Here is a 23,828-nt window from a genome sequence, read left to right on the forward strand (position 1 = left end):
GAATCTAATTATATTAATCCTCTGTGGAAATACAAGCTTAAAATAGAAAGTTTCAGGCTCTTTAAATTCCTTTTTTGGGATATAGAGGTTCCTAAGATTGGGATGGGTCACTAAAATACTATGCTGGCATCTCTAACGAAGCTAGATTTTTGTTGTTGTTGTTGATATCTGACCTGCTCTGCACCTTTATTTTCATTAGATGGAATGGAAATCTTGATAGCAACAAGTTGTCTTTGTTTCGATCGTCATGTGCTAAGAGGTGGGGAATATGGAAAGGTCAGTTATTTAGAGACACGGACTGTGAGAAGGGTACCAAATCCAAAAGACTTTTAGAGGTCAGAGTTTCTAATGACATGGAGTAACGAGAGAATGGGTTGGCTAATTGTTAGTGTATGGAAATTTAATAGGGTTTTATGAATTTTTCTATTGGCCCAGTAAGGAAGGAGAACTACAACAAAGTTATAGTTTCAAATAAGATACATATTTGTTCTGCTCCATAGTCACTTGTAAATTCTTCCTCTGCATCCAGCCTTGATATGTAAGCAAATTTGCTGGCCCAGGGAAATCTTTTTCCTCCTTACCTCTTTTCCCCACCTCTCTTCAGTTTTTCTCAAATGTCTTTTTGTTGTTGTTGCCTTTTATGGGAAATGATTCATTTTTATTTATTTTTAATAACACATTCTTCCGCATTTTCTTCAGTTGATTTTTTTAATAAGAACAGCCTTTTGTCCAGGCTTATCTCTTTCCTTAGCTTCTTGTATATTTATTGTATATTTATTATACGGAGGAAATACTAGAAGAATGCACCCGACTCTTGTAATTCAGGGGAGGGCTAGCAATATTGCTCAGATGTTAACATGTTAGAGGATTTCTGTAGGGGACCGTAGCAAATATAGCAAGGACGTCTTCTTCTTCCATGCATGAAAGATGTTCGTCCCTCATTAGCAACACCTGACCAAACAGCTGCAAGCCCAGCTATGTCTCTCTTCAATATTTTACGACTTGGTTTATCCTGATGAGTTTGTCAGGGGATATACATATTTCTAAAATGCCCTATTGTTGGGGATTTTTTTTTGTTATAAAATGCCAATCTGCCCACTCTAGTTTTTGAGTGATTTAGCGAAGGGAGACAAACTACCTTGCCTTTTTGGAAAGTTAGTACACACGATTACCAGGCTGGCCAGGAGCCATCATTTAATGTGAGCACATTAAAATTCTAACAATCTGCAGTGCTGCTTGAGCAGAAAGGATTGTATTCCTGACAGAGTCTGCTGCTCTTCTGCTTCTCACAGAGGTCAAGGCTTTGAGAAGATCCCAGGGGCTTCTTTCTTTTCCTTTACGTCTGGAAACATAATGAAGAAGATTGCTTCCAATATAACACTTTTTGGTTTCAGTTCAGCGGCAGGCAGTGGTTATACCGTTGTTTCGTGCTCCAAGACAAAGGACCGAGATAATTCTCCCCACATTCATGATGTCATGAGAGATAGTACCAGTTTGGGAAACTGAATGCTTTCCATTGCCCTTTAGGACAAAGATCACACGTTGGAACGTGCAAACATTTGTCTGCGGTGAACTCAAATGTTATCCGGAGAGAGCTTATATGTGTCTATGCATGACATAAGAAGTCATGCACATGCTTTTGGAGTTAAGAGATTGTTTGTCCAGTGGGAAACTGAGTGAAACAAAATACAGTAATACCTCGGGTTAAGAACTTAATTCGTTCTGGGATTCTGTTTTTAACCTGAAACTGTTCTTAACCTGAGGTACCACTTTAGCTAATGGGGCCTCCCGCTGCCGCCGCGCGATTTCTGTTCTCATCCTGAAGCAAAGTTTTTAACCCAAGGTACTATTTCTGGGTTAGTGGAGTCTGTAACCTGAAGCGTCTGTAACCCAAGGTACCACTGTAAAAGCTTTCAGCCTTAACACTAAAAAGGCTGTAGAACCTTTCCCAACATTCCTTTTTCTCATTCCCTTCTCACCAACCTTTCTGGAGTCATGTGCCAGAGGTGGCTGCCTAAGTGCAGAACCTTACATTTGTCCCTGTTGAAATTAAATTTTGTTAATTTGGGCTTAGTTCTCCAAATTGTTACGGGCATCTTGAATCCGGATTCTGTCTTCTGTGGCTTTAACTATCCCTCCGAGTTTGGTGTCATCTGCAAATTTGACGAGCATCCTCACAATTCCTTCAACAACTGTATAAACAATTTGAACAACAACAACGGGCCCAGGACAGAACCCTGTGGCACCCCACTTGCCACTTTCCCCCAGAATGTTGAGGAATCATTAATAAGCACTCTTTGGGTTCAGTCAGTCAACCAGCTACCGTGGAACAGTCTTCCTCAGGAGGTTTTTAAGCAGAGTTGAGATTCCTGCATTGCAGGGGGTTGGACAAGATGGCCCTTAGGGTCCCTTCTAGCTCTACAATTCTATGATTCTATAAAATAGTCTTCTCACCTCACATGTGGCATAAATTTCAGCTGAGTTTCTGTTATTTTGGTTTTGAACAACCCTCAAGCATTCTGGAGAGATTTGACCCTCTTGACTTTTCCATTTCCTTTTTACCAATTCCCTCATTTTGGGGAAGTTTCATTTTTTTGAAGTTAAATTCCACTTCTATGACAAACTATGAAAGTGATTGACAGTGCCTATAACTATGCGCATGGACATCCCAGTTGTACAAAGGCTTTCCTGTCTGACATAAAAATGAATTGGTCCTTGGATTGTTTGATTATATCAGGTAGGACATATTTTTTCAGCCAGAAATAAGCTTGCCAATTCTAAACTGGAAAGAGGTATGCTCCCAAAACCAAACAGCACACCCTGCAAATATGCACACCCGTTACTCCTCCTCCTTCTCTCTGTCAGCACTAGTGTGGGTTGTTACATACCAAAGTCACAACACACCCAAATACCTACTGAAAACAGATCTTTCATTAAATGAAAACTTTGATTCTCTTTTTCCAACCTCTGCTTGTGTGCAGCTACTTAAATATTTATAGTAGGCAAGTGTTTAGCTTGTTTCTTAGTGGCAAAGATGGACACACATGAACATGCTCAGTAAAATCATGCAAAATGATTTCTTGCAAGCAGGAATTCTGTGAATTAGGATTGTGTTTAATTGGGCAGAAGATTTTCAAATAGAAAAATTATTTTAAGGTCATGGCTTATAGCTAAAATCAGGTGTTTTTATTCTACATTTCCTTGAGTTTGCTCTTTGGCATTAAAACATTGCCAAATATAAAAATGCTGTTAAAGGCATGAGTATAAAAGGATGCTGAGTTCTATTAGACTGTTGTAGTAATGCTTTTATCATGCCTTCTATAGTTACTAAAATTATTTCCATGACTCACCAGGTATTCTGGGCTGTAGTTCAAGAATAACTGAGTTTGGCCAAATAGTTCAATAAAATTCTAGTGCCTTCATTCAAAGATAAAAGCTTGTTTCTCCATTGACAAAAGAGTATATCTTGATATCCTCACACCATGTGTTCACTAAAAAGGTAAAGGTAAAGGACCCCTGGATGGTTAAGTCCAATCAATGGCGACTATGAGGTTGCAATGCTCATCTCGCCTCAGGCTGAGCATGACTAAACTGCTTCTGGTGCAATGGAACACCGTGACAGAAACCAGAGTGCACAGAAACGCTGTTTAACTTACCACCACAGTGATACCTATTTATCTACTTGCACTCGTGTGCTTTCAAACCTCTAGGTTTGTGGGAGCTGGGACAGAGCAATGGGAGCTCACCCTGTCTTGGGGATCTGAACTGCCAGCCCAAGAGGCTCAGTGGTTTAGATCACAGCTCCATCTGCTCCCTTTTGTGTTCACTATATAACACATCTAAAACTTGTGTAAGTGAGTAAAATTTTGTTTAGGCTTTTGTCAGAATATTTTTTATCGGTGAGCTTTTGCGTTGCTCAAGAAACAAACATTAAGCCTGAACGTATTGCATGTAGTCATAACACAGCTTTAGGATGAAGTCCCATAGCTATACCAGAAAGTAAGTACCACTGGGGCTGATTTCTGAATAAGCAGGTACAGTGGGACCTCGGGTTACATACGCTTCAGGTTACAGACTCCGCTAACCCAGAAATAATACCTCGGGTTAAGAACTTTGCTTCAGGATGAGAACAGAAATCGTGCTCCAGCGGTGCAGCAGCAGCAGCAGGAGGCCCCATTAGCTAAAGTGGTGCTTCAGGTTAAGAACAGTTTCAGGTTAAGAACAGACCTCCGGAACGAATTAAGTACTTAACCTGAAGTACCACTGTACATGTGTTAGTACAGCTGGCATATTTTACTCCCAAAAAGTACTTTATTTTGTATCTATTTGGTGTATTCTACACAATATGGAAAAAAAATTGTTTGGCATAATGGTTGGTCCTAACCTGGGGAGAGCAGGATTTGAATCCCCACTCAGCCATGAAGCTTAGTAGGTGACCTTGGGCCAGTCACCATCTCTTAGCCTAACCTACCTCACAGGGTTGTGGTGAGGGTGAAATGGGGAAGAGGAGAACCATGTACACCACTTTGAGACCCTTGGTGGATAAAAGTGGTATATAGATGTAAGAAATATGAATGAACAAACAAATGAATGAATGAATGTGCTGGCTTTCAAGTCTTTCCTTGACAACTTTGCTTTTAAAAACCCTTACATTACCTTGGGTTTAATGAAGGGATGAGGTGGGGAACGTTGTTGGACTCCAACTCTCATCTGGCCCAGCCGACGTGGTCAGTAGCTTATTGAAGCTGTAGTCCTCTGTCTTCTGAAGGGCCACAGATTCACCACCCTTTTTTAATGAATGAACAGTGCACAATGCCACAATCTAAACTCATATAAGCATGAGTCAATGAGGCATGAAATAGGTTTGTGATTAATTATGATTTAAAATAAATGTGTTGCACTTTGGAAAGTTTGAATGACCCGCCTTATATCACTGTATATACCATGATGTTTGTTTGTTTGTTTTTAAATAAAATGGAGCCTAAAGAGCTGCAGAACTGGAAAGGATATTTGCTGTTGTGGTTAAGAATGAATATAGCTTGTGTGTGGTGGGGCAGAAAAAGGTGAATGAACAAACAGATCATGTATTGATTGAAAGTGGATATGGAGAAAAATATATGAATGTATATTTCTGCATGTGCATGGTTGGGTAAGTTAAGGCTGATGTTAAACGAATGGCTAAAAAGAAGATGTCATAGAAGCCTAGAATTTTCCACCTCTCCTGTAACTTATTCCCCCCCCAAGGAGATGATTTCCCCCTAAAATCATTGAAGACTGTGTATTTTGTTGACTTGCTGTGTACACACACACACACACACACACACACACACACACACACACACAGCACCCTATACCCACAGGTCTCAGGGCAGTTCACAGAATAAAATCAAAATATAAAACCACAAAATATATAATCAAAATAAAAACAACAACCCAATTTTCTAGTACAGTCATACCTTGAGTTGAATGTGCTTTGGGTTGAGCGCGTCTCGAGTTACGTTACTTCCGGGTTTCGCTGCTCACACATGCGCAGATGCTAAAAATGATGTCACACGCATGTGCGAAAGCGACGAAATGTGACCTGTGTGTGTGCAGGCGCTTCATCGTGTCTTGCGTTCCATACGGGATGCGACTGGGGCTCCGGAACGGATCTCGTTCGCATCCCGGGGTACCACTGTATCTCTTTTGAGTCACCTTAGCCTCTCAGTCCCCCTTTCCCTGTACTCATGTGTTGAAATGTTTTATCTCATGATCCTCATTATCTGCATAAGGCTATTTTTTAGCTCAAGAAAAGGATGCAAAAACAGAATCATAGAGCTGAAAGGGACTTCACTTCAAAAGTCATCTTCTGACTGATGCAGGAAATAAAGAATCCCTGGTGGGTAACTATCCAGCCTCTGTTTTAAAAAAACTTAAAGGAGAGTCCACTACCTTTTGAGGCAGTCTGAACATCTTGTGTCATCAGAAGTCCTTATTTGAAATTCCTTTTCTTGTCATTTGAAACCATTGATTTAGATCCCACCCTCTCCCTCTGGAGAAAAAGAAAATAAATTTGCTCCATCATCTATGTGTCACCTCCTATTTGAATAGGGGTATCAAACTGCCTCTTAATTGTCTTACCTAATTCCTTCAACCTTTCCTCATAGGACTTGGTCTTTCTCACTCTCCGATGGGCACATTCCTTAAACTGCAGTACCCAGAATGGGGGAGGTTACTGCCGATGAGGTCTGACCAAAGAGAATATAGTAGTACCACTGCTGTCTGATATTTGAATTCTTCTGTTCATGAAGCCTAGAATTGCACTAGCCTTTTTAGCTTCCTGAATTCCACTGCTGGCAAGAGAACTAAAATCAGATAGGTAAAGGTCTTTGTATATTGGCCATGGCACCAACAAATCACTCTCCCTGTTATTATTGTAACTAAATTATAACATAAAGAAGTATATATCAGAGTATGCCTCTGTATCAATAATAATTTTCTATGATATCTTACAGACTAAACTCCTTTATCACATATGCTACTTTTTCCAGAGGACTTTTTTTGGTCAGTTTTCACATTACTAAGTACAGTGGTACCTCGGGTTAAGTACTTAATTTGTTCTGGAGGTCCGTTCTTAACCTGAAACTGTTCTTAACCTGAAGCACCACTTTAGCTAATGGGGCCTCCTGCTGCCGCCGCACCGCTGGAGCACGATTTCTGTTCTTATCCTGAAGCAAAGTTCTTAACCTAAAGCACTATTTCTGGGTTAGCGGAGAGTGTAACCTGAAGCGTATGTAACCTGAGGTACCACTGTATTGCACATGGAGTTGGTATGTTTCCTTTTTCAAAAGAGCTGCAGAACAGCAGTGGACACAATTTTAAGCAGAGAAGTAGCAGGTAGGGTGTGTTTTTAACTTTGTACAGTGCTTAAAATTCCTAGGTGCTGTACAAAAATAAATAAAACAAGTCCTGCCTACAGGCTTTATGAACTAGCTTGTCTCTGCTACTCTCAGCTACAACTATGCAGCAATTTGGCTAAGTATGTAGTTCTGGTTTGATGTTAACAGAATGTTAGATTGTTTTGAAGAGAAGCCACACCAAATCCTCAATCTGTTTTAGATTTCATGGTACTAAGTTCTAAATTATAGTGTTGTGCAGGGCAGAATAAACCCTAATCAAGCTTGAAAAAGCTGTCATCTTTTCATAAGTGCAGAGCCAATGAAAAGCTGCTCACAATAACACCGCAAGCTGTTTTTTTAAAAAACAACAACCCCCAAGCCAAGGCTTGGTTTCTAGGATAAACATAACCAGTTATCACATCTGTCAAATGATGAATAAATGACTTCACGTTGGTATGTGTAGTGTAAGAAGGCATAATTTTCTGTTCCATCCTGTATTTGTCACATGCAGCACTGCTTCTGTTCCACTGCATCTTCCGCCAAATACTACATTATTTGTCTCCATGCTTGCTGCGGCTAAATCACACAATTGCCAGTACATTGTCATTAGATTATTCCACCCCATTCATTTCTATGCAATGCAAATGGTGGGGATGTAATCAATTAAATATAGTTTGTGGACCAACAACAACAGTGAATACCAGTTGTATTTGCTGGAACAATTTATGTTAAAGACATGAGGCAATCAAGCAAACACTGGCAGTTTATTCTCCTGTTGCTGTTTTTTATCAGAATTCTCTGATGTCCCTAATAGTGACTTCAACTTGAGCTGTGTTCCTTGCAAACATTGAAATAGCTTCAGCTCTGTGGCAGCCTGTTGAAAGTCTAGCATAACAAAATATATAATACGCAGTGTGCTGAAAATACGAGATTACTGAAATTGTTTGTTTGTTTTGCAAATCAATAAAGTCCCCTGGTATTGAGACTTTTTTAAAGTCTTGCCCGAGTTAAAGAAAGTATAGTGACTTAGGGCCAAACTGCACACAACCTGAACAATGTCATGCATGGGTTTCTCCACAAATTGTTAGACTCTGGGAAGCTTGTTCTAGATTTGGATTCTAACAGGGTTCTTTAAGTACCGTATTTTTCACTCTATAGGATGCACTTTTTCCCCTCCAAAAATTACGGGGAAATGTGTGTGCGTCCTATGGAGTGAATGCAGGCTCCTTGGCTTCAGCAATAGCAACGCGAAGCCTCCAAAGCACAGAGGGAGGGCTCCCTCCACGCTCTGGGCGCTACACGTTGCTTTCGCTGAAGCCTGGAGAGCGAGAGGGGTCGGTGTGCACCGACCCCTCTCGCTCTCCAGGCTTCAGGGATAGCCGCCTGAAGCCTTTGGAGTGCAGTGGGAACTTGCGCTGCGCTCCAAAGGCTTCAAGTTCCTTTTACTGAAGCCGGGAGAGCAAGACTCTCCTGGCTTCAGCAGAGAGGGAGAGCTGCGCAGCGCCCCTTCAGCAAAGCGGGAGGAGAAATGGAAGGGGCTCCATTTCTCCTGCCGCTTCGCTGAAGGGGCGCTGAGCAGAGAGGGGGAGAATTTTATTTCTTGTTCTCCCCCTCTAAAACAAGGTGCGTCCTATGGTCGGGAGCAAAAAATACGGTACTTTGCTCCCTCTGCTGTCCTGATTCAGACTGAAATCCCCATGTGTGCAATTTCCTTGAAGAAGGTCCTGCTGAAATTAATGAGTTCTTTGTTTCAGTGCAAAATGCAGGTGTGAGAGAGAGCTGGATTCATATTGAGACTACAGGTGTGTGCTGGCTACACACACACACACACACACACACAGCACTTGATCAGGAATGATCCCCTGCATGTTGTGCTGGGAAAACTCAGGGGTAGAACTATATAGTTAAGGTCACATGTAGTTTGGCCTTTGGGTGAGCCATTAAATGAGGAGGGGAAGTTGTGTAAATTGTTGCTCTTGAGTAACAGCGTGCTCCAAGGAGGCATAAACCTTATTTTAAAAGGCTAAGAGGTATTTAGTGAGTAGTAGCAGTTAGGGTAAAAAGTGCTCCCTATTATTTTGTCCTCATAGTTGTTGAATATGTTGATCAAATTATTACACTTGGAGTTCAATATATAATTTGCAGCCTTTACTGATGAAAATTACCACTTACCAAACACCTATCTTATACCAAGGAATAGTTCTCTCTCCAAAGTACTTTGCAAGAAGCTGTGCCATCAATAACTGGAAATTATGCTACTTACTTTATATTAGCACAGTTTGAATATTTCATCTCTTGTTACTTTTCTTCTCAAATTAATGGTCTTTTTGGAACATTTATTCTGCTGAGTCTGACATTAATATTCTGCACGGTTTTTTTTAATAAAGCAAACATATTGTGTTGTTGGACCACAAGCAAAGAAATTGCACCAGCCCTTGTGTTTGCAGACCAAATAGTTTCCGAAGGCTTATGCAAAGCTGCAAATAAGGGGAGAACAAAAAACAAAACTCTGTCTGCCTCCGGCTGGAATTTGTTCAAGAAAGAAACACAGGTCCCATAATAGTCTTGGTGCTCTTTTCCCCTTCCTCTTTCACTATCAGAGTCTCTTGCTTCCTTCGTTTTTGTGTGTGGCCTTGCCCCCATCCCCTTTGTGCCACTTGAGTAATTCACCAGTTCAAAACTTTGCTCCTCCACCAAGCTTTTGTGCATGCTGCATCAAACCTACAGAAGGGTATATGGTTGCGGGACTGTGCAACTGTGAAAATTCCACATCTCCTTGATAATGCTTGCTCCCGTGCAATTCCAGGAGTGTGACAACTACTGTTTCAGGCCCACCCGGAAATAGAAAATGAATTGCAACCATCATGTTAAAGCAAATAGTTGTGTTGTAGCCCTTCACCCAATGCAGATCTTCTATTGTCATTGCTTGGCGAAAATGTTTCCTAAAGCTGGTAATTTGGCAATTAAAATCAGTGAAGGTCATGCCGTGTCTAAACCCATCAGTTTCTCCAGGAGCTAGTATATTCATTGGTATGTGAATATTTTACTCCTTATTGGATCCAGTACATATTGCCTGGGAACAGAGCAGAGCACCTGTCACATAGTTCTGAATTTTCAAATATAAATCCTTCAACTTAATATACACTGGATATTGAAGCAAATATCTAGGACCATGCTCATTCTTTAAGCATACTACGGTTAGTAACTGGAATGTTCCAAGTTAACTCATGGCTTCCCTGCACTAGTTCATTTTCATATACAGAATAATAATAATGATAATAATAATAATATGTTTAAATTTTTTGGGTAAACATGTTTATTTGTTATAATTATTTGTATGTATCAAGTGTAGAAACTTAGTAGTTTACAGGGCAGCCTAGAAAACAGCCTTATATCTTACCCTAGTTCATGTCAAAGTGCGGAATTAAGAAGAACACTGTAATCACTGAAGACAGGGATGCTCAATTTTGCACTGGCTCTTTAATGCTGTCTGATAATGTGTGTCTATGCATGTTTTTGTTTTGTTTTGAATTAAGTCCAGATATAGGGTTTCAGCTGAACTCTTGTTCTTCCTGTTTAGCAGAGGTTCAGGTGCTTTGTGAGCCTTGTAGAGGACTCTCTATTATAGGTCAGTTATGGAAATGCAGGTAAATAATACCACCTGCAAGCAGATAGGTTTGGGGATGCAATAAAACAGTCACATTCTCCTGTTTTTCTGTGCCCCATACACTCTAGATCAAACTGCTGTTACGCTTCACAGGGATTTAAAAGCACAAAAGTCACTCAAGGTAGAAATTCTGTCTTATCTCAGTAGTTCTACTCTGTGATCTAGGAATTGGATCTGTCTGAAGATTCTGGGTGCTGAAATGGTCCGTATGCGGACTTGTGCAAATGTTGTGGTAACAGACTGTTAGGCTCTGTAAGCTGTTGTTAAATTCTGTAGACTGTAATACAAAAATTCAATTACTTTGGGGAGGGCGAGTTCCACCCTCCCATATCAAGATTAATAGCTTCAACTTTGTCTCAGACTATCTTGTAATAACAGCATTTTGTTTTTCAAAGCTATCAATTTGGCATTCTAATTAGTTACAATCTCTCCACAGGCCAGTCTAGTAGCAGCTTTCTATCACGGCAAAACCGAAAGCTACATTATCTATCTAAGGAAGGATTGTGTTCCTACTTAGATGTTAAACCATGCCACACAAGTATTATCTTATTTAACTTTTGTATTGTTTCACTTTAAAAAACAACAACACTCCAAAGCTGACAGTGGTTGTAGGATACACCTATCCACTTGAGACAGTTTTCATCCCGGGTCTCACCTATTACTTATCTGGGGAAGTAAAGATGGTTACTTTAGCTCCCTATATACACTCAATGCCTAGATGGTAGTGTTGCCACCAAATGCTCCATGTAGCCCTGTCTCCTAGGCAACAGGTTTTTTGAGGCTGCAAGGTGATGGGGTAGAAGGTGAAAATGCTCACCCCCTTAAATGGTTGCCTCTCCATCAAGCACCTCTCTAGGGAGCACTGAAAATTATGTTTGGGAATATCAAATCACATCATTTTAGATCTGAAAGTGATCTTGAAGGTCATCTGGCTCAACCTCCTAAATCAACACAGAACCTATAATACAGGATGCAATGACGATATCCCCGGCAGGTGCCCCAGTTGCTGCAAAGGAGAGCCCACCACTTTCCACTGTCATCTGTCCCACCGTTGCACAGCTCTTACCATTAGAAAGTTTTTCCCGTGGCAGCCATTGCTTCAGACTCCGCTAACCCAGAAATAGTACCTCGGCTTAAGAACTTTACCTCAGGATGAGAACAGAAATCATGCAGTAGCAGCTGGAGGCCCTGTTAGCTAAAGTGGCACCTCAGGTTAAGAACAGTTTCAGGTTAAGAACGGACCTCCAGAACAAATTAAGTTCTTAACCCGAGGTACCACTGTATATGAGAGCATATTGCTCCTCCACTCAGAGTAATACCATTGGTCCCGCTGCCCAGTATGTCTGTCCTGATTGGCAGAGATGCTCCAAGGCCCTAGGAGCCATGCACCTGAGGTATTTTTTAAGCTGGAGATGAATCCAGCATCTTCTTCATGCAGAACATTTGTTCTACCACTGCCTTGGAGGGGGAAGTTATTCCCCATTCTCCCTCCCTGCCTCAGAAGGGATGCTGTGCCTTGTTTATTTTGAGCAGCAGCAGGACAGGCACACAGAAGCGGCTGGAGTCCCAGGACCACAGAAGCAGAGCCCAGAAACAATTGCTAGGCTACTACATGGCTCAGTATCAAGACCAAGTACAAAAAATGGTTATTTAGGAAAATAGAACTGGCTGTGTGAGTAATAAGCATAACTGTAGCAGAATAATGGCTTCCCCTTTTCAGGAAGATTGCATTCTCTGCCTCTTACCTGCTTCTCCTGTAGATTATTCTAACCTATTTTTGACTTCTCTTACTAATGCAAGGCAAATGCACAGGCAGGGAAATGTTTGTGACAGCTTCCAGGTTTGAGTCAAGGAATAAGTGACACCAAGCCCCTTGCTGTTGAAAACAGAAGATCGCTTTGGGAAGACCAAAGAGCTGGAGCTCTACTTTCATGGTTCTTCCCCTTACAAGATTCTTCAAATTGCCCCCTATGTATGAAGCATGCTGTTATAAATTAAGTTTTGGGAGAGGCACCCTGCATAGCCTGTGATTCTAAGAGTTTTGTTCTACTCCACCCTAATTTACCTCAGCTGCTTTGATTCACAATGAGGTACAACAAGAGGGCTTTTAACACTTTTTGGTTTTTTATATTGTAATGCTGAACTTTAGTTACTAGATTTGATTTGGGGGATAATAATAATAATATAATAATAATTTATTATTTATATCCCACCCATCTGGCTGGGTTTCCCCAGCCACTCTGGGGATGGGTTGCACCAGTGCTAGGATAGATTGCAACATGTTCCACATAATCCCTGGAATGATGGTTAAACCAGACTATATGAGGGCTTTCTTTTTCCATAAGCATCATGTTGCCACAGCGAGGTGTGTGTGTGTGTGTGTGTGTGTGTGTGAGAGAGAGAGAGAGAGAGAGAGAGAGAGAGACAGAGAGAGACAGAGGGAGTGAGGCAGGCAAAGAGCTCTTTAATGCCTGTCTCCCAAGAGTGAACATCAGCAGAGGTTGTGTCCAAATTCTCTGGCTTGTTTCCTTCTTTTCTTTTACATGTAGACTAATCTGTGGGCATTTCCAATCTGTGGGCACAACAACCCCACAACCCCCAAAGATCTAGCATTTTGAGATGAGGAAAATGTACCGGAAAGTGTATGATCACTCTTGCTTTGATGCAACGTTATCTAACTGCTCTGCAAACCAATCAGAATGAACCAAGAATTACAATAGATAAGGAATCCCAGATATGGTTTCCGACCTCTGGGTCTCCCACCAGTCCATGAGCTCGACCTAAGTAGTGAACCATGCCTATAACTTTAACCAAAAGAATTGTTTGTTTGCTGTACTGTAAAGACACTGGTATGTCAAGAATGTTTTGCTATCTAAAATATATATGCCCTAGCTGCAGTAGACAGAGTTATGATGGCCAGGAAAAGGCGCAAGGCAGAGTCATTATTCAGACAGATTGCATCAAGGAAGATGCTAGGCTCCAGTGCACAGCTTGGGTAAGCTTGGGAAAAAGTTGTCACCCAAATTCTTATTGCTGCTGTTGTGTAGAAAGGAGAGTACTTGAAAACTAATGGGGATGGGGAAACCTGTGGCCCTGAGATGTTGCTGGGTGACAGTTCCAATTCTCCCTCATCGTATTGGCTGGGAATCCAGCAACATCTTGAAGGCCACAAGTTGCCCATACTCACTTAAAATATATGTACGTGCACATATATACACATGCCACAACACCCATATAGTGGAATTTATTGAATTAGTCTATTTTCCATAGTAAGACAAAGGTCAACAAAATAAAATATACCTGAAACTCATTTAAATTTAAAGCACAAAAATGTGCATGGTATATATTACAGAAAGTTTTGCATTATAAATTACCTAAATTAAAATAAAGAGAATAAATAGCACCTCAATAGTTTTATGCCCTCGCAATGTAGAATCTGCTCAGCAGATCATTGAAATGGACTCTAAATATATTTTTCTGAGACTGGAAGCCAAAAAAGGCCATCCACCAAGCTGCATATTGATTAGTTCTTTGCAACAAAAAGCTTGATCTTTAAAAAGGACTGTAATTAATGTTCTTTAATACAGGAATAAAATTGATATTCAAGATTATAGTGGGACTAATTATACAGTGTTGCTGCCCTGGTACATAATCAGTCTTAGACTGGTAGACTGGTGTGCCCCAATATTGGCATCTCTCTCTCTCTCTGAAAATATTTATATATATATATATAGAGAGAGAGAGAGAGAGCGCGCGCGCACACACTTTTTTCAGCTGGGACTCAGTGGAACTCAGTTATGGCACCTCTCTATCTCTATTTCTAGTGTTATTTTTCTAGAAAAAGAGGTACCAGAATTCACTATGAACACCTCCCTCATTTGCTTAGAATGGCTTTGCTTGCATATATTTTCATTCTTTTCTCCCTTAGTAGGAAAGAACTTTCTGCATTCATGCTTTCTCAGAAAAGCTATTGCAGCCATTGGAGCAAATGCATTGTTTCCTCACCAGAGCTCAAGGGGGAAAGAACAACTTAAGTTTCTGATACCTGCTTATTCTCTCCCGCTCGTTATTTATATCCTGCAATACTGTATATGAGAACTATCCAAACCAAAAATGTAGCTGCCTTGTCTTCAGACTTTGCTCCCATTCAAGCGAATATAGTTTCCTAATAAATGTGTAGTTATCGTCACATTTCTGTAAACCTTCTAATTTGGTTATTCTGTAATTCTGTCATTTGCTGTAGAATATATGATTGCTTAGGGGACGCAGGTGGCGCTGTGGGTTAAAGCCTCAGCGCCTAGGACTTGCCGATCGAAAGGTCGGCGGTTCGAATCCCTGCGGTGGGGTGCGCTCCCGCTGCTCGGTCCCAGCGCCTGCCAACCTAGCAGTTCGAAAGCACCTCTGGGTGCAAGTAGATAAATAGTCACCGCTTACCAGTGGGAAGGTAAACGGCATTTCCGTGTGCGGCTCTGGCTCACCAGATGCAGCTTTGTCACACTGGCCACGTAACCCGGAAGTGTCTCCGGACAGCGCTGGCCCCTGGCCTCTTAAGTGAGATGGGCGCACAACCCCAGAGTCTGTCAAGACTGGCCCGTATGGGCATATGTACCTTTACCTTTACCTTTATATGATTGCTTAAAGAGTAGGAAGGAGCACGGGTGGAGGAAAGCAGAGGCTGAGATGACATGCAGGTTTAGTCCAACACTAATTTGACAGCCAAAGGCACTGAGATTGCTTTAGGAAAGCTTGCAGCACTCCTGTAATGTTACTGGGATTGTGGCCAACAGGTTTGGAGGTACTTGTATGTCAGAGCCAAAAATGGATTTTTATTTCACAGTGCAGAGCTGGAAGCAAGATTTGTCTTTTCAGCCATAGGCAGCTAATTGCCTTGACTCTGGTTCAGACGTGACTGGATTCGTTTTTGAGGGACCTGCAGCATAATGATGTAAAAAGCTTTTAATTTTCCCACACAGAAAATAGGAGCTGAACACCTAGCTCCAGAGCTTCAGTATTCAATTAATTAAGTGTCCCAGTGCTAGACTTTACCGTAAGACAGGAAATTAGAGGTGTGTAAGGTTGTGTCTGTATGGAATATTCTGTTAGCTTGAAGTGCAGAAATTTAACTGTTATTTGGATTTATTACTTCTGTGGGGGGGGGAACGATTGCTGTTCCTGTTCTCTGTGTGTCTTCATGTGTTCACAAACACATCTGAGAAATTCCATGAATCTATTATCATTGAGGGACGCGGGTTGCGCTGTGGGTTAAACCACAGAGCCTAGGACTTGCCGATCAGAAGGTCAGCTGTTCGAATCTCTGCAACGGGGTGAGTGCTTGATCCCTGCTCCTGCCAACCTAGCAGTTTGAAAGCATGAAGTGCAAGTAGATAAATAGGTACTGCTCTGGCGGGAAGGTAAACGGCGTTTAGGTGCGCTGCTCTGGTTCGCCAGAAGCAGCTTGGCCATGCTGGCCACATGACCCGGAAGCTGTACGCCGGCTCCCTCAGCCAATAAAGCGAGATGAGCGCTGCAACCCCAGAATCGGTCATGACTGGACCTAATGATCAGGGGTCCCTTTACCTTTACCCTTTATTATCATTGAATTTAGAAAGGTAGAACTTAGCTGACCAGAAATTATCTAGAATAGGCTATCTAAACTGGGTAGAAGCGAATGTAATTGGCATATATTGGACCAGTATAGACATCATATGTAGCCATGTTTGGTAGCCTAAGCCCTTATTAAGAGCCTGAATGTGCAGAGAAACTATATGCTGAGCTAAGAGTTAAACCCTACTAAGGGATTGTGTACTATGGAAATGCCCATGAAAACTGCTTTTCATCATGCAGGCAAAGAGGTTAGGAAGGTAGGGAAATGATGGTTCATTCTGTATTGAAGCAAGATTTTGCTATGAATAATGCAAACAGTGGGTTGCAAATCCATTCCAAACAAATCTTTCATATCCAGATTTCCACCCCATCCTTAACTATGCAGCAGCTATTCAAATGTTAACACTTCACTATGGTTAAGGGGGAACAAGCAATGGACAAAACATTATGTCAGAATGGAGTCATTGATCAAAAAAGAAAAGACGGTGGTAATTAAATCAATACCAGCTACACTGGTAGTTGGTATCCTGTTTAAAATGCTGACCAATACATTCTATCTAGATTACAAACATTACTCTAGTCTATGGGGTGGAGGTTGAATTATGGAAGCTTCTTGTGTGCTCTGACTTTTAAAATGCCTATTGGCATTACCACTGTGACAGTGAGAGGTGAGACAGGAGATAAGCTGTTTTTACCATTAGGATGAAACCCAGAGACCCTAGGTGGGACCACTGAGCTCTTAATGGGCCTCTGTGCATGAACCTTATCTGCCAAGTATCCATAATCAGATAGTGAGGGAATAAAACTTCCAAACTCTTACAGCTTGTGCATGTTCTCAAACTGATGAAACCCTCCTTATCCCTATGGATCTGTTACCAGATGCTCTTAAAGGTAAACACATGCCTTCAATTGAAATCTGGGTGTAATTATTTAGTATTGCTTCCTGAATTGATGCCAGAACATTCTGGCTATTAACTAAATGTCATCGAATGAATAGTTGTGAAACATAATCAATGAAGTCTGGAATGTGCGCTGAGTTTTATTTGGTCCAAAGCTTCATTATTCTGCTGAATTCTTGTTGGGTAGCAGGTGTTACGTTCTGTTACCCTTAAGATCAGAAACTAAAATTGCTTAGCACTCTTTAGATGAGAGAGCACTGATGCTTTTATAAATTGGAGTCTGCTTTGTATGGCATAGTGGCCTGGGGAGACCAGAAGCAGCACTCAAGGGTTATGGATTCATTTATCTCAGTGTTTATAGTTGCTGCACTATTAACTTATTTAATCAAATTTGCATTAGCCGTGGCTCACAAATATGCTACTAGGCTTGAATCCTAAACTTTCTCTCATGCAGCATAGTTGTCTGTTAAGCCCGTATTCTAGATGTTTCATGGCTGGAACTTTACCTGGAAGTCTTCTAGTACAACCCCTAGTACAGCACTATTTTTATCATTACACTTGGTCTTTAAAATAAAACAGCTGAGGAGAGAAATCAGAAAACTTGGTCAAACTTTCCTTGCTGTGTGCCATGCATAGAGCCCTAATCTCATGTTCCTCTCATATGCCAAAGGCAAAGGATTGATTTGGGGAGTCTGCTATACCCACGCTGCTGTTCCAGTCCTTCCACTTCATGGTTGCTTTGCATAAAATTGCTTGAAACCTTGCTGCTTTAACATTTGGGGCACAATCAAGCTTCTTCGGTGTTCATTCACGATAGCCGAGCGAAACCTCTGTTGTAAGTGGCAGCATGATTGCTAGATGCTTCTGTCTGTGTAAGGCAGGGGTCAGCAACCTAAGGCCCATGGGCCGGAAGCAGCATGTGGAGGTCGTTTGACTGGCCCCCGATCTGCCCCCGAACCCAGTTACCCCCTCACGTGCTGCACTAAACTGGCACAGCTCAGCACGAGGACTTGCTTCTGCAGTGACAGAAACTGTGTCTGCACACTTGCAGACGCCGAAAAACACCAGGGAGGGGGCACACTCATGCACACACACATGATCCGCGCACACACATGATTGCTGACCCCTGGCGTAAGGGAATGGCTTTGCCCAACACAAGATTGGTATACTGCCTGTGCCTGCTTTTAGAGAAAATAGGTTCGATCAAGGTGTCAAATGACATGGTTGTAGTTGTTTACCTTCACTTCCGACTACTATAAAGCTCTCTCTACATGGGTCTGCTGCTAAAGTGCTAGGAATCTATCTTGCTCAACTTGCTGCTGCTGCAGTTCTGCAGTAACTGTTACAGTAGCAACTGGTGTGACTCCATTTCCAGACTCAACTCAAGGTGCTGGTTGTTAACTTTTAAAGCCACAAATTGTTTTGGATCCCTAAAGGGCTGTGTCCTCCCATAGGTACCCACACTTCTGTTAAAGATGCTCTTTTGTGTACTCCATCAGTTTCTGAGGCATATCTAGTACTGAGGTGCCTTCTCTATGTTTGCTCCCAGGCTGTGAAACTCTTCCACAAGAGAGCTGTCTGCCATCCGCTAATGATTGTCCACTACCTTTTGAAAACTCATCTGTCCTGGCAGATATTTTCAAATTTTATTTAATTAGTCTGCATTATATGCCTTTTCTGTCTACACCTAGTTTTTGTTATTGTTGTCATTCGCTCTGCATTTGATTGCTTTTGATACTGTGTATTTTAGACGCACTGGACATTTTTGTGTGGAAAGGCAGGGTGCAAATTTGCTGTTAAAAAAAAAAGGTGGGAATAAATGAGATGGCTTTATCTATCTTGATCTGCTTGTGGACTCTCTAGAGCAGTGTTTCCCAACCTTGGGCCTCCAGCTGTTTTTGAACTACAATTCCCATCATCCCTGACCACTGGTCTTGCTAGCTAGGGATGATGGGAGTTGTAGGCCAAAAACATCTGGAGGCCCAAGGTTGGGAAACACTGCTCTAGAGACACCTGACTGGCCACTGTGGAAGACTGATTAAACTAACCTGCACCTCTGTGTAAGGCTAGATTAAATAGACTTTTATGGTGACATCCTGCATGGAAATTCTGGCATTCTCATGTTCAGCAGCACCCTATCTGTGGATAGGGAAGATACCCCATTGTTTAGTGTTTGAAATTTTAAGTATCTGTGCAGGAGGCTCAAATCCTTTGGGATACAAGATAGATTTTTAAAAATCCCTTGCTGTTCACCACACTTGTATCCCACTCCTCTTCCAAAGACCTCAGAGTGGATTTATTTATTAATTTTCTTATATTTATATTTCACCTTTCTTCCGCCATGGAACCCAAAGTGGCATTCATGTGCTTCCCAACTTCAGTAAGATGGTGGCCTCATATCATGCCCGGGTTACATATTGTTCTCAGGTGAATTCCCATCTTGATAGTATGGTGCCTTGTATACTGAGCCACCAGCAGAAGAACTTCCTCATGTTTCTTTGAGTAACACTGTAGTGAAGAAATGTGCTGTTTCTTCCTGGAAGTGGCCTTATTGCTGTTATGTAAGAAAAGGAAAATGGAGATTGGATCATTTCTGTGACGGTGTAGCATAAATTGACCTGATAACTGACGTGCATTGTACCTCAAGTCCCTTGATTACATCTTACTGTACTACAGTGGTACCTTGGTTTACGAACTTCCGTTCCGGAAGTCCATTCTTAAACTAAAGCATTCTTAAACCAAGGCATGCTTTCCCATAGCAGCGGGGGACTCACTTTACAAATGGAACACACTCAACAGGAAGCGAAACATGTTCTCATTCCAAGGCAAAGTTCACGAACCAATACACCTACTTTCAGGTTTGCAGCGTTCTTAACCCAAGTTGTTCATAAACTAAGCTGTGCTTAAACCAAGGTACCACTGTATTGCTGTTTTCAAAACAGGACCTGTTGTACCACGTTGCAATAAGTGACCAACAGTTAGATATCAACAGCTATATATGCTGATCACATGCATAGCTTCAATCTTTTCTCTTCTTAAGAACATTTTATAGGAAAGCAGGTGCCATAGCCTCAATCTAGTTTACGGGTATATGAACTCAGGTGGAGAGAGAATTAATGGTTCTGCCTCCCTGTTTCCATCAGGCAAACATATGTACCTAAGCAGAGGCTCTAGGCTAGTTGGGATAACAACTGCAAAACTGCATGAAGAGCCCATTCAGGCAGTTCCAGATATTCCAACAGAGCAAATAAGTGTAGCAAGGAAGATTTCTGGAAATAAGTAGCAATAACTTTGTTGATTAGAATTTGGGTGGTTGAGAATGCATGTTAATCAAATGAAAGGGAGGTAGCAAGCTGGAGGGATCAACTTTTTGCCTTCACATAGGAGATTATTTCAGACCCGTGCTATTTTAAATCTGAAACTCCAGTCCAGACGGAATAGGAGTGTCTGCTATTTCTAGATCTACCTTGCACGAGCATCATATTTGCTATTGCATTACTACGACAGAGGCTGTAGCAGTGAATATAATATAAATCAAGCTGGATCACAGTTGTGTAGTATGGACAAACTAGACATTTGAAAGTACGTATGGATTGTTTGAGTAGTTATGAAATTTAGGACTATATCCAACGACTTTTAACATGATAGCCTTCAGTGGCCGATCTTGTACAGATACATACCCTTTTTTTATTTAACCTTATAGGTCTTCTGCAAAATGGGCTGAAGCAAAATTTGTAGCAAATACCAAAAGGTTTAGTTTAAAGAAATTGAGATTTTATAAAATTGAGGCAGAGTGTGTGGTTCCATCAGTAGCCTGAATACAATATTTCAGGGTGCCTCCCCTCATAGTTATAAAGCTTCACAAATTTACATCTGAAGTGGGCCTTGTCCCATGTATAGTGATATCATGCAAATGAACCCCTGTCACTTGTTTCCACTTGGGATGTCTCCTACGCAGTACGGGAAGCCAATTGTCAACAAACCAACCATTACATATGAAAAAGTATCTACGGTTCCACTCATTCCAACAGCAAACAGTTGGTTGTGCCTTGAGGGATTGGAGACGCAGCAATGAGTACCAACCAGCCGTTTGGGGGCGGGGCCATTACTCAGTGGTAGAGCACCCCGAAGGGGCCTGATTCAGTCCCCAGCATCTCCAGGAAGGGCTGGGAATGTGCCCTATCAGAGACCCTGAGAACTACTGTCAATCAGTGAAGACACATTACTCTGCTAGACAGGCCAATGGTCTGGCTCAGTATAAGGTAGCGAACTTCTTGAAGGAAATATCTACATGTTTGCCAGCCCATATATCTGCAGGTATGCTGATGCTGGTGTTGGTGGCAGTGGTCCATTCATAAAAAAGATTTAGAAAAATCACCACTGGAAAGTACAGCAATGGAGTGCAATACAGAACCCCCCCCCCCACTAGCATCAATTCCAAAATGTATGAGGCAAGATAGCATGGCAGAAGAAAAGTCAATGTACAGGAAAAGTGTCAGTTTGGGTAGTTCAGTGAAGCCATTTGATGTGTGGTAGCATGGTAATTACAGCATGTTGGAGCAATCTCCTCTATATACAGCATTGTACTTAAGAAATGGAAGAGGAAATTGTCCTTTCCAAGTAGCTAGTTGGTGTCCTCTGAATAAATTGATTCCTACCTTAATGCAGAGCAACAAGAGGATGTTCGCTGGCAACTCAAGTAATGAGCCATCCTTTTCTCTTAAGGAGCTCCAGGCTGAGTCAGTGCAGATGTTGCTGCAGTCCCCTCTGTAGCAAGCTGCTCATCCGAGTGGTCTATTCAAGACTGCAAGGCTATTTCTGAGATTAGGAAAACTGCATTCCCTTACCCGCAGTTGTGGAAGTAGCCCCATCTATTGTATGCCCTTAATCCAGAGAGAAGAACATATCACAGATATTTGACAATGTACTGTTTCAAGGTAAACATCAGCTACCATATTCCTAGTCGCCTTTTCTTTTTCACACTGAACAAGACGTTAGAGGTGCTATAGGTATGGGCTTAACACACTGCGAAGCTCCTGAAAACTAATGGCTTCTATTAATAATTTAATTTAGAAATTTAAAAGCCGTAGTCCTAAATACCCTTATTTGCAAGTAAGCACTTTTCAAAAGGAGCCTCGCTGCTGCATGGAGAAGTTTAAGATAAAAGTGCAGCTGTAAGCTTCATAGAATAGTTAGGCTTTTAAAATTTTATATGAAGATTTAGATTGCCGTGGCTGAAGGTCAAAGTTTAGCAATATTGTCCATGCATTTTGCAGTAAGTAGATGGCCATGACCATAAAAAGATTTTAAAATTAATTTATTAACCGCCATTTGTGGGAGTATTCAGTAATTGTGCCATTATGGCTCCATCAGAATGAAATTCAGATTTCCTAATTAAATAAGTTAAGCGTGAAACAGATGCAGCAGGTTTTACATGGAATTGTATTTTAATTCTGTTGTTGTATGGGGTTGTTTGAATAAGCAGTTCAAGCAGAAATGTGCAATTGGTGTGGATTAACCAATATTTCTAAGGAGTCCTGCTTAAGTGTTCCCTAACGTAGTTACTCTTTCAGCCCGCAAACATTTTCTTCTGTCTCTGCTTCTGCCAGTTTGCTTGTATAAAATGTACCAAAATGTTTTTAGTTGTTTTCTGCTGGGATTCCTAAAAGATGTACCGGTATCACTTTGATTCTGGGTGCTGGCGATTCACTCTTATTGCTGTGCTTCTTTCTTAGATAATGTTTTGCATTTTGAATCTTTTTGCGGCCTGTTAGCACACTCACGCCCTTGGCTTAAAATGGAAATTAATTCCTATCAGGGCTATTTTTCTAGAAAATGAGGTGCCAGAACTCACCATGAATGCCTCCCTTGTTCTCTTAGAATGGCAATGGCGCCCACCTGAGAGGTGCTGGAACTAAGTTCCGGTGAGTTCCAGCTGGAAAACCCCCCTGCTTATAGTACTTTTAAAAGATTTTGTGACTTGCAAACAATTCCATTCTCTCTCCTCACCCACCGGCTTTAAATTCAGATGAGCAAAAAAATGTAAGGTATGGGAATTGGCTCGTGAACTGTATCCATACTGAATGACAGATGGCAACAAGAAGTATATCTCCTGAAAGGTTCTACCAGTTCATTGTCTTCCCTACAGTAGGATGTTGCTAGATTGGTGTCCTGGCACTGGTCATCTGAAATAACCCAGCACTTGCTGTTTTTCTTAATAAATCTTTCCTTCCTGTTTTCCTTTGCTAGGCACACCAAAGGTTTCCTCCTTGGCAGACCATGAGAGTGGTCTATTGCAGTACTGTAGTGCCCTCTGATGGTGAGTACAATAAATAAATTTCTTCAAGACAAGATTCCTACCCCAATGCTCAAAGATTATGTGTCTGTATTGGTATTTTTTAAAATCAAGGGTGTGCCTCAGTATTCCCCCCCCCCCATAGAAGTTGTGGCAAATGAGGTTCACTTGTAGGCAGACGCACTTCAAAACTTGATGAAATGGTTTGCTGGTTAAAATAAACACCTTTACCTACTCTAACATTCTTGCACTGCTTTGTTGCAAGAAGGCTGTGGCACGTGATTTTCTTTGCCACTTACCTTTTCTCTTTTTGCCCATTCTTAAATTAAAGGAGGTTCTTTTCCCATTGTTTGTTTTGTTCTTGGTGACTTCATGTCACCTTACCAGCCTTGTTCAGGGCTACCTTTTCAAGGTCAACTCCATGCCTTGAAGGTCAGTCAGAATTCTTCTTGCAGAGATTCAGAATGACGCGTAGTTGTGTGTGG

At 41.5% G+C, this 23,828-nt stretch overlaps 1 protein-coding gene across 2 annotated transcripts in view; it reads left to right on the forward strand.

The window, feature by feature from the left end:
* Positions 1-23,828, forward strand: part of MCU (mitochondrial calcium uniporter) — a 79,840-nt gene that overhangs the window by 40,141 nt on the left and 15,871 nt on the right. For both annotated transcript variants that reach the window (XM_083740773.1, XM_083740772.1), the window contains exon 2: positions 23,298-23,367. In XM_083740773.1, the coding sequence (XP_083596899.1) occupies positions 23,298-23,367 (70 nt within the window). The remainder of the gene's footprint in view (positions 1-23,297; positions 23,368-23,828) is intronic.

The sequence above is a fragment of the Podarcis gaigeae genome, assembly GCF_964106915.1.
Source record: "Podarcis gaigeae genome assembly, chromosome: 5".
Taxonomy (NCBI): Eukaryota; Metazoa; Chordata; class Lepidosauria; order Squamata; family Lacertidae; genus Podarcis; species Podarcis gaigeae.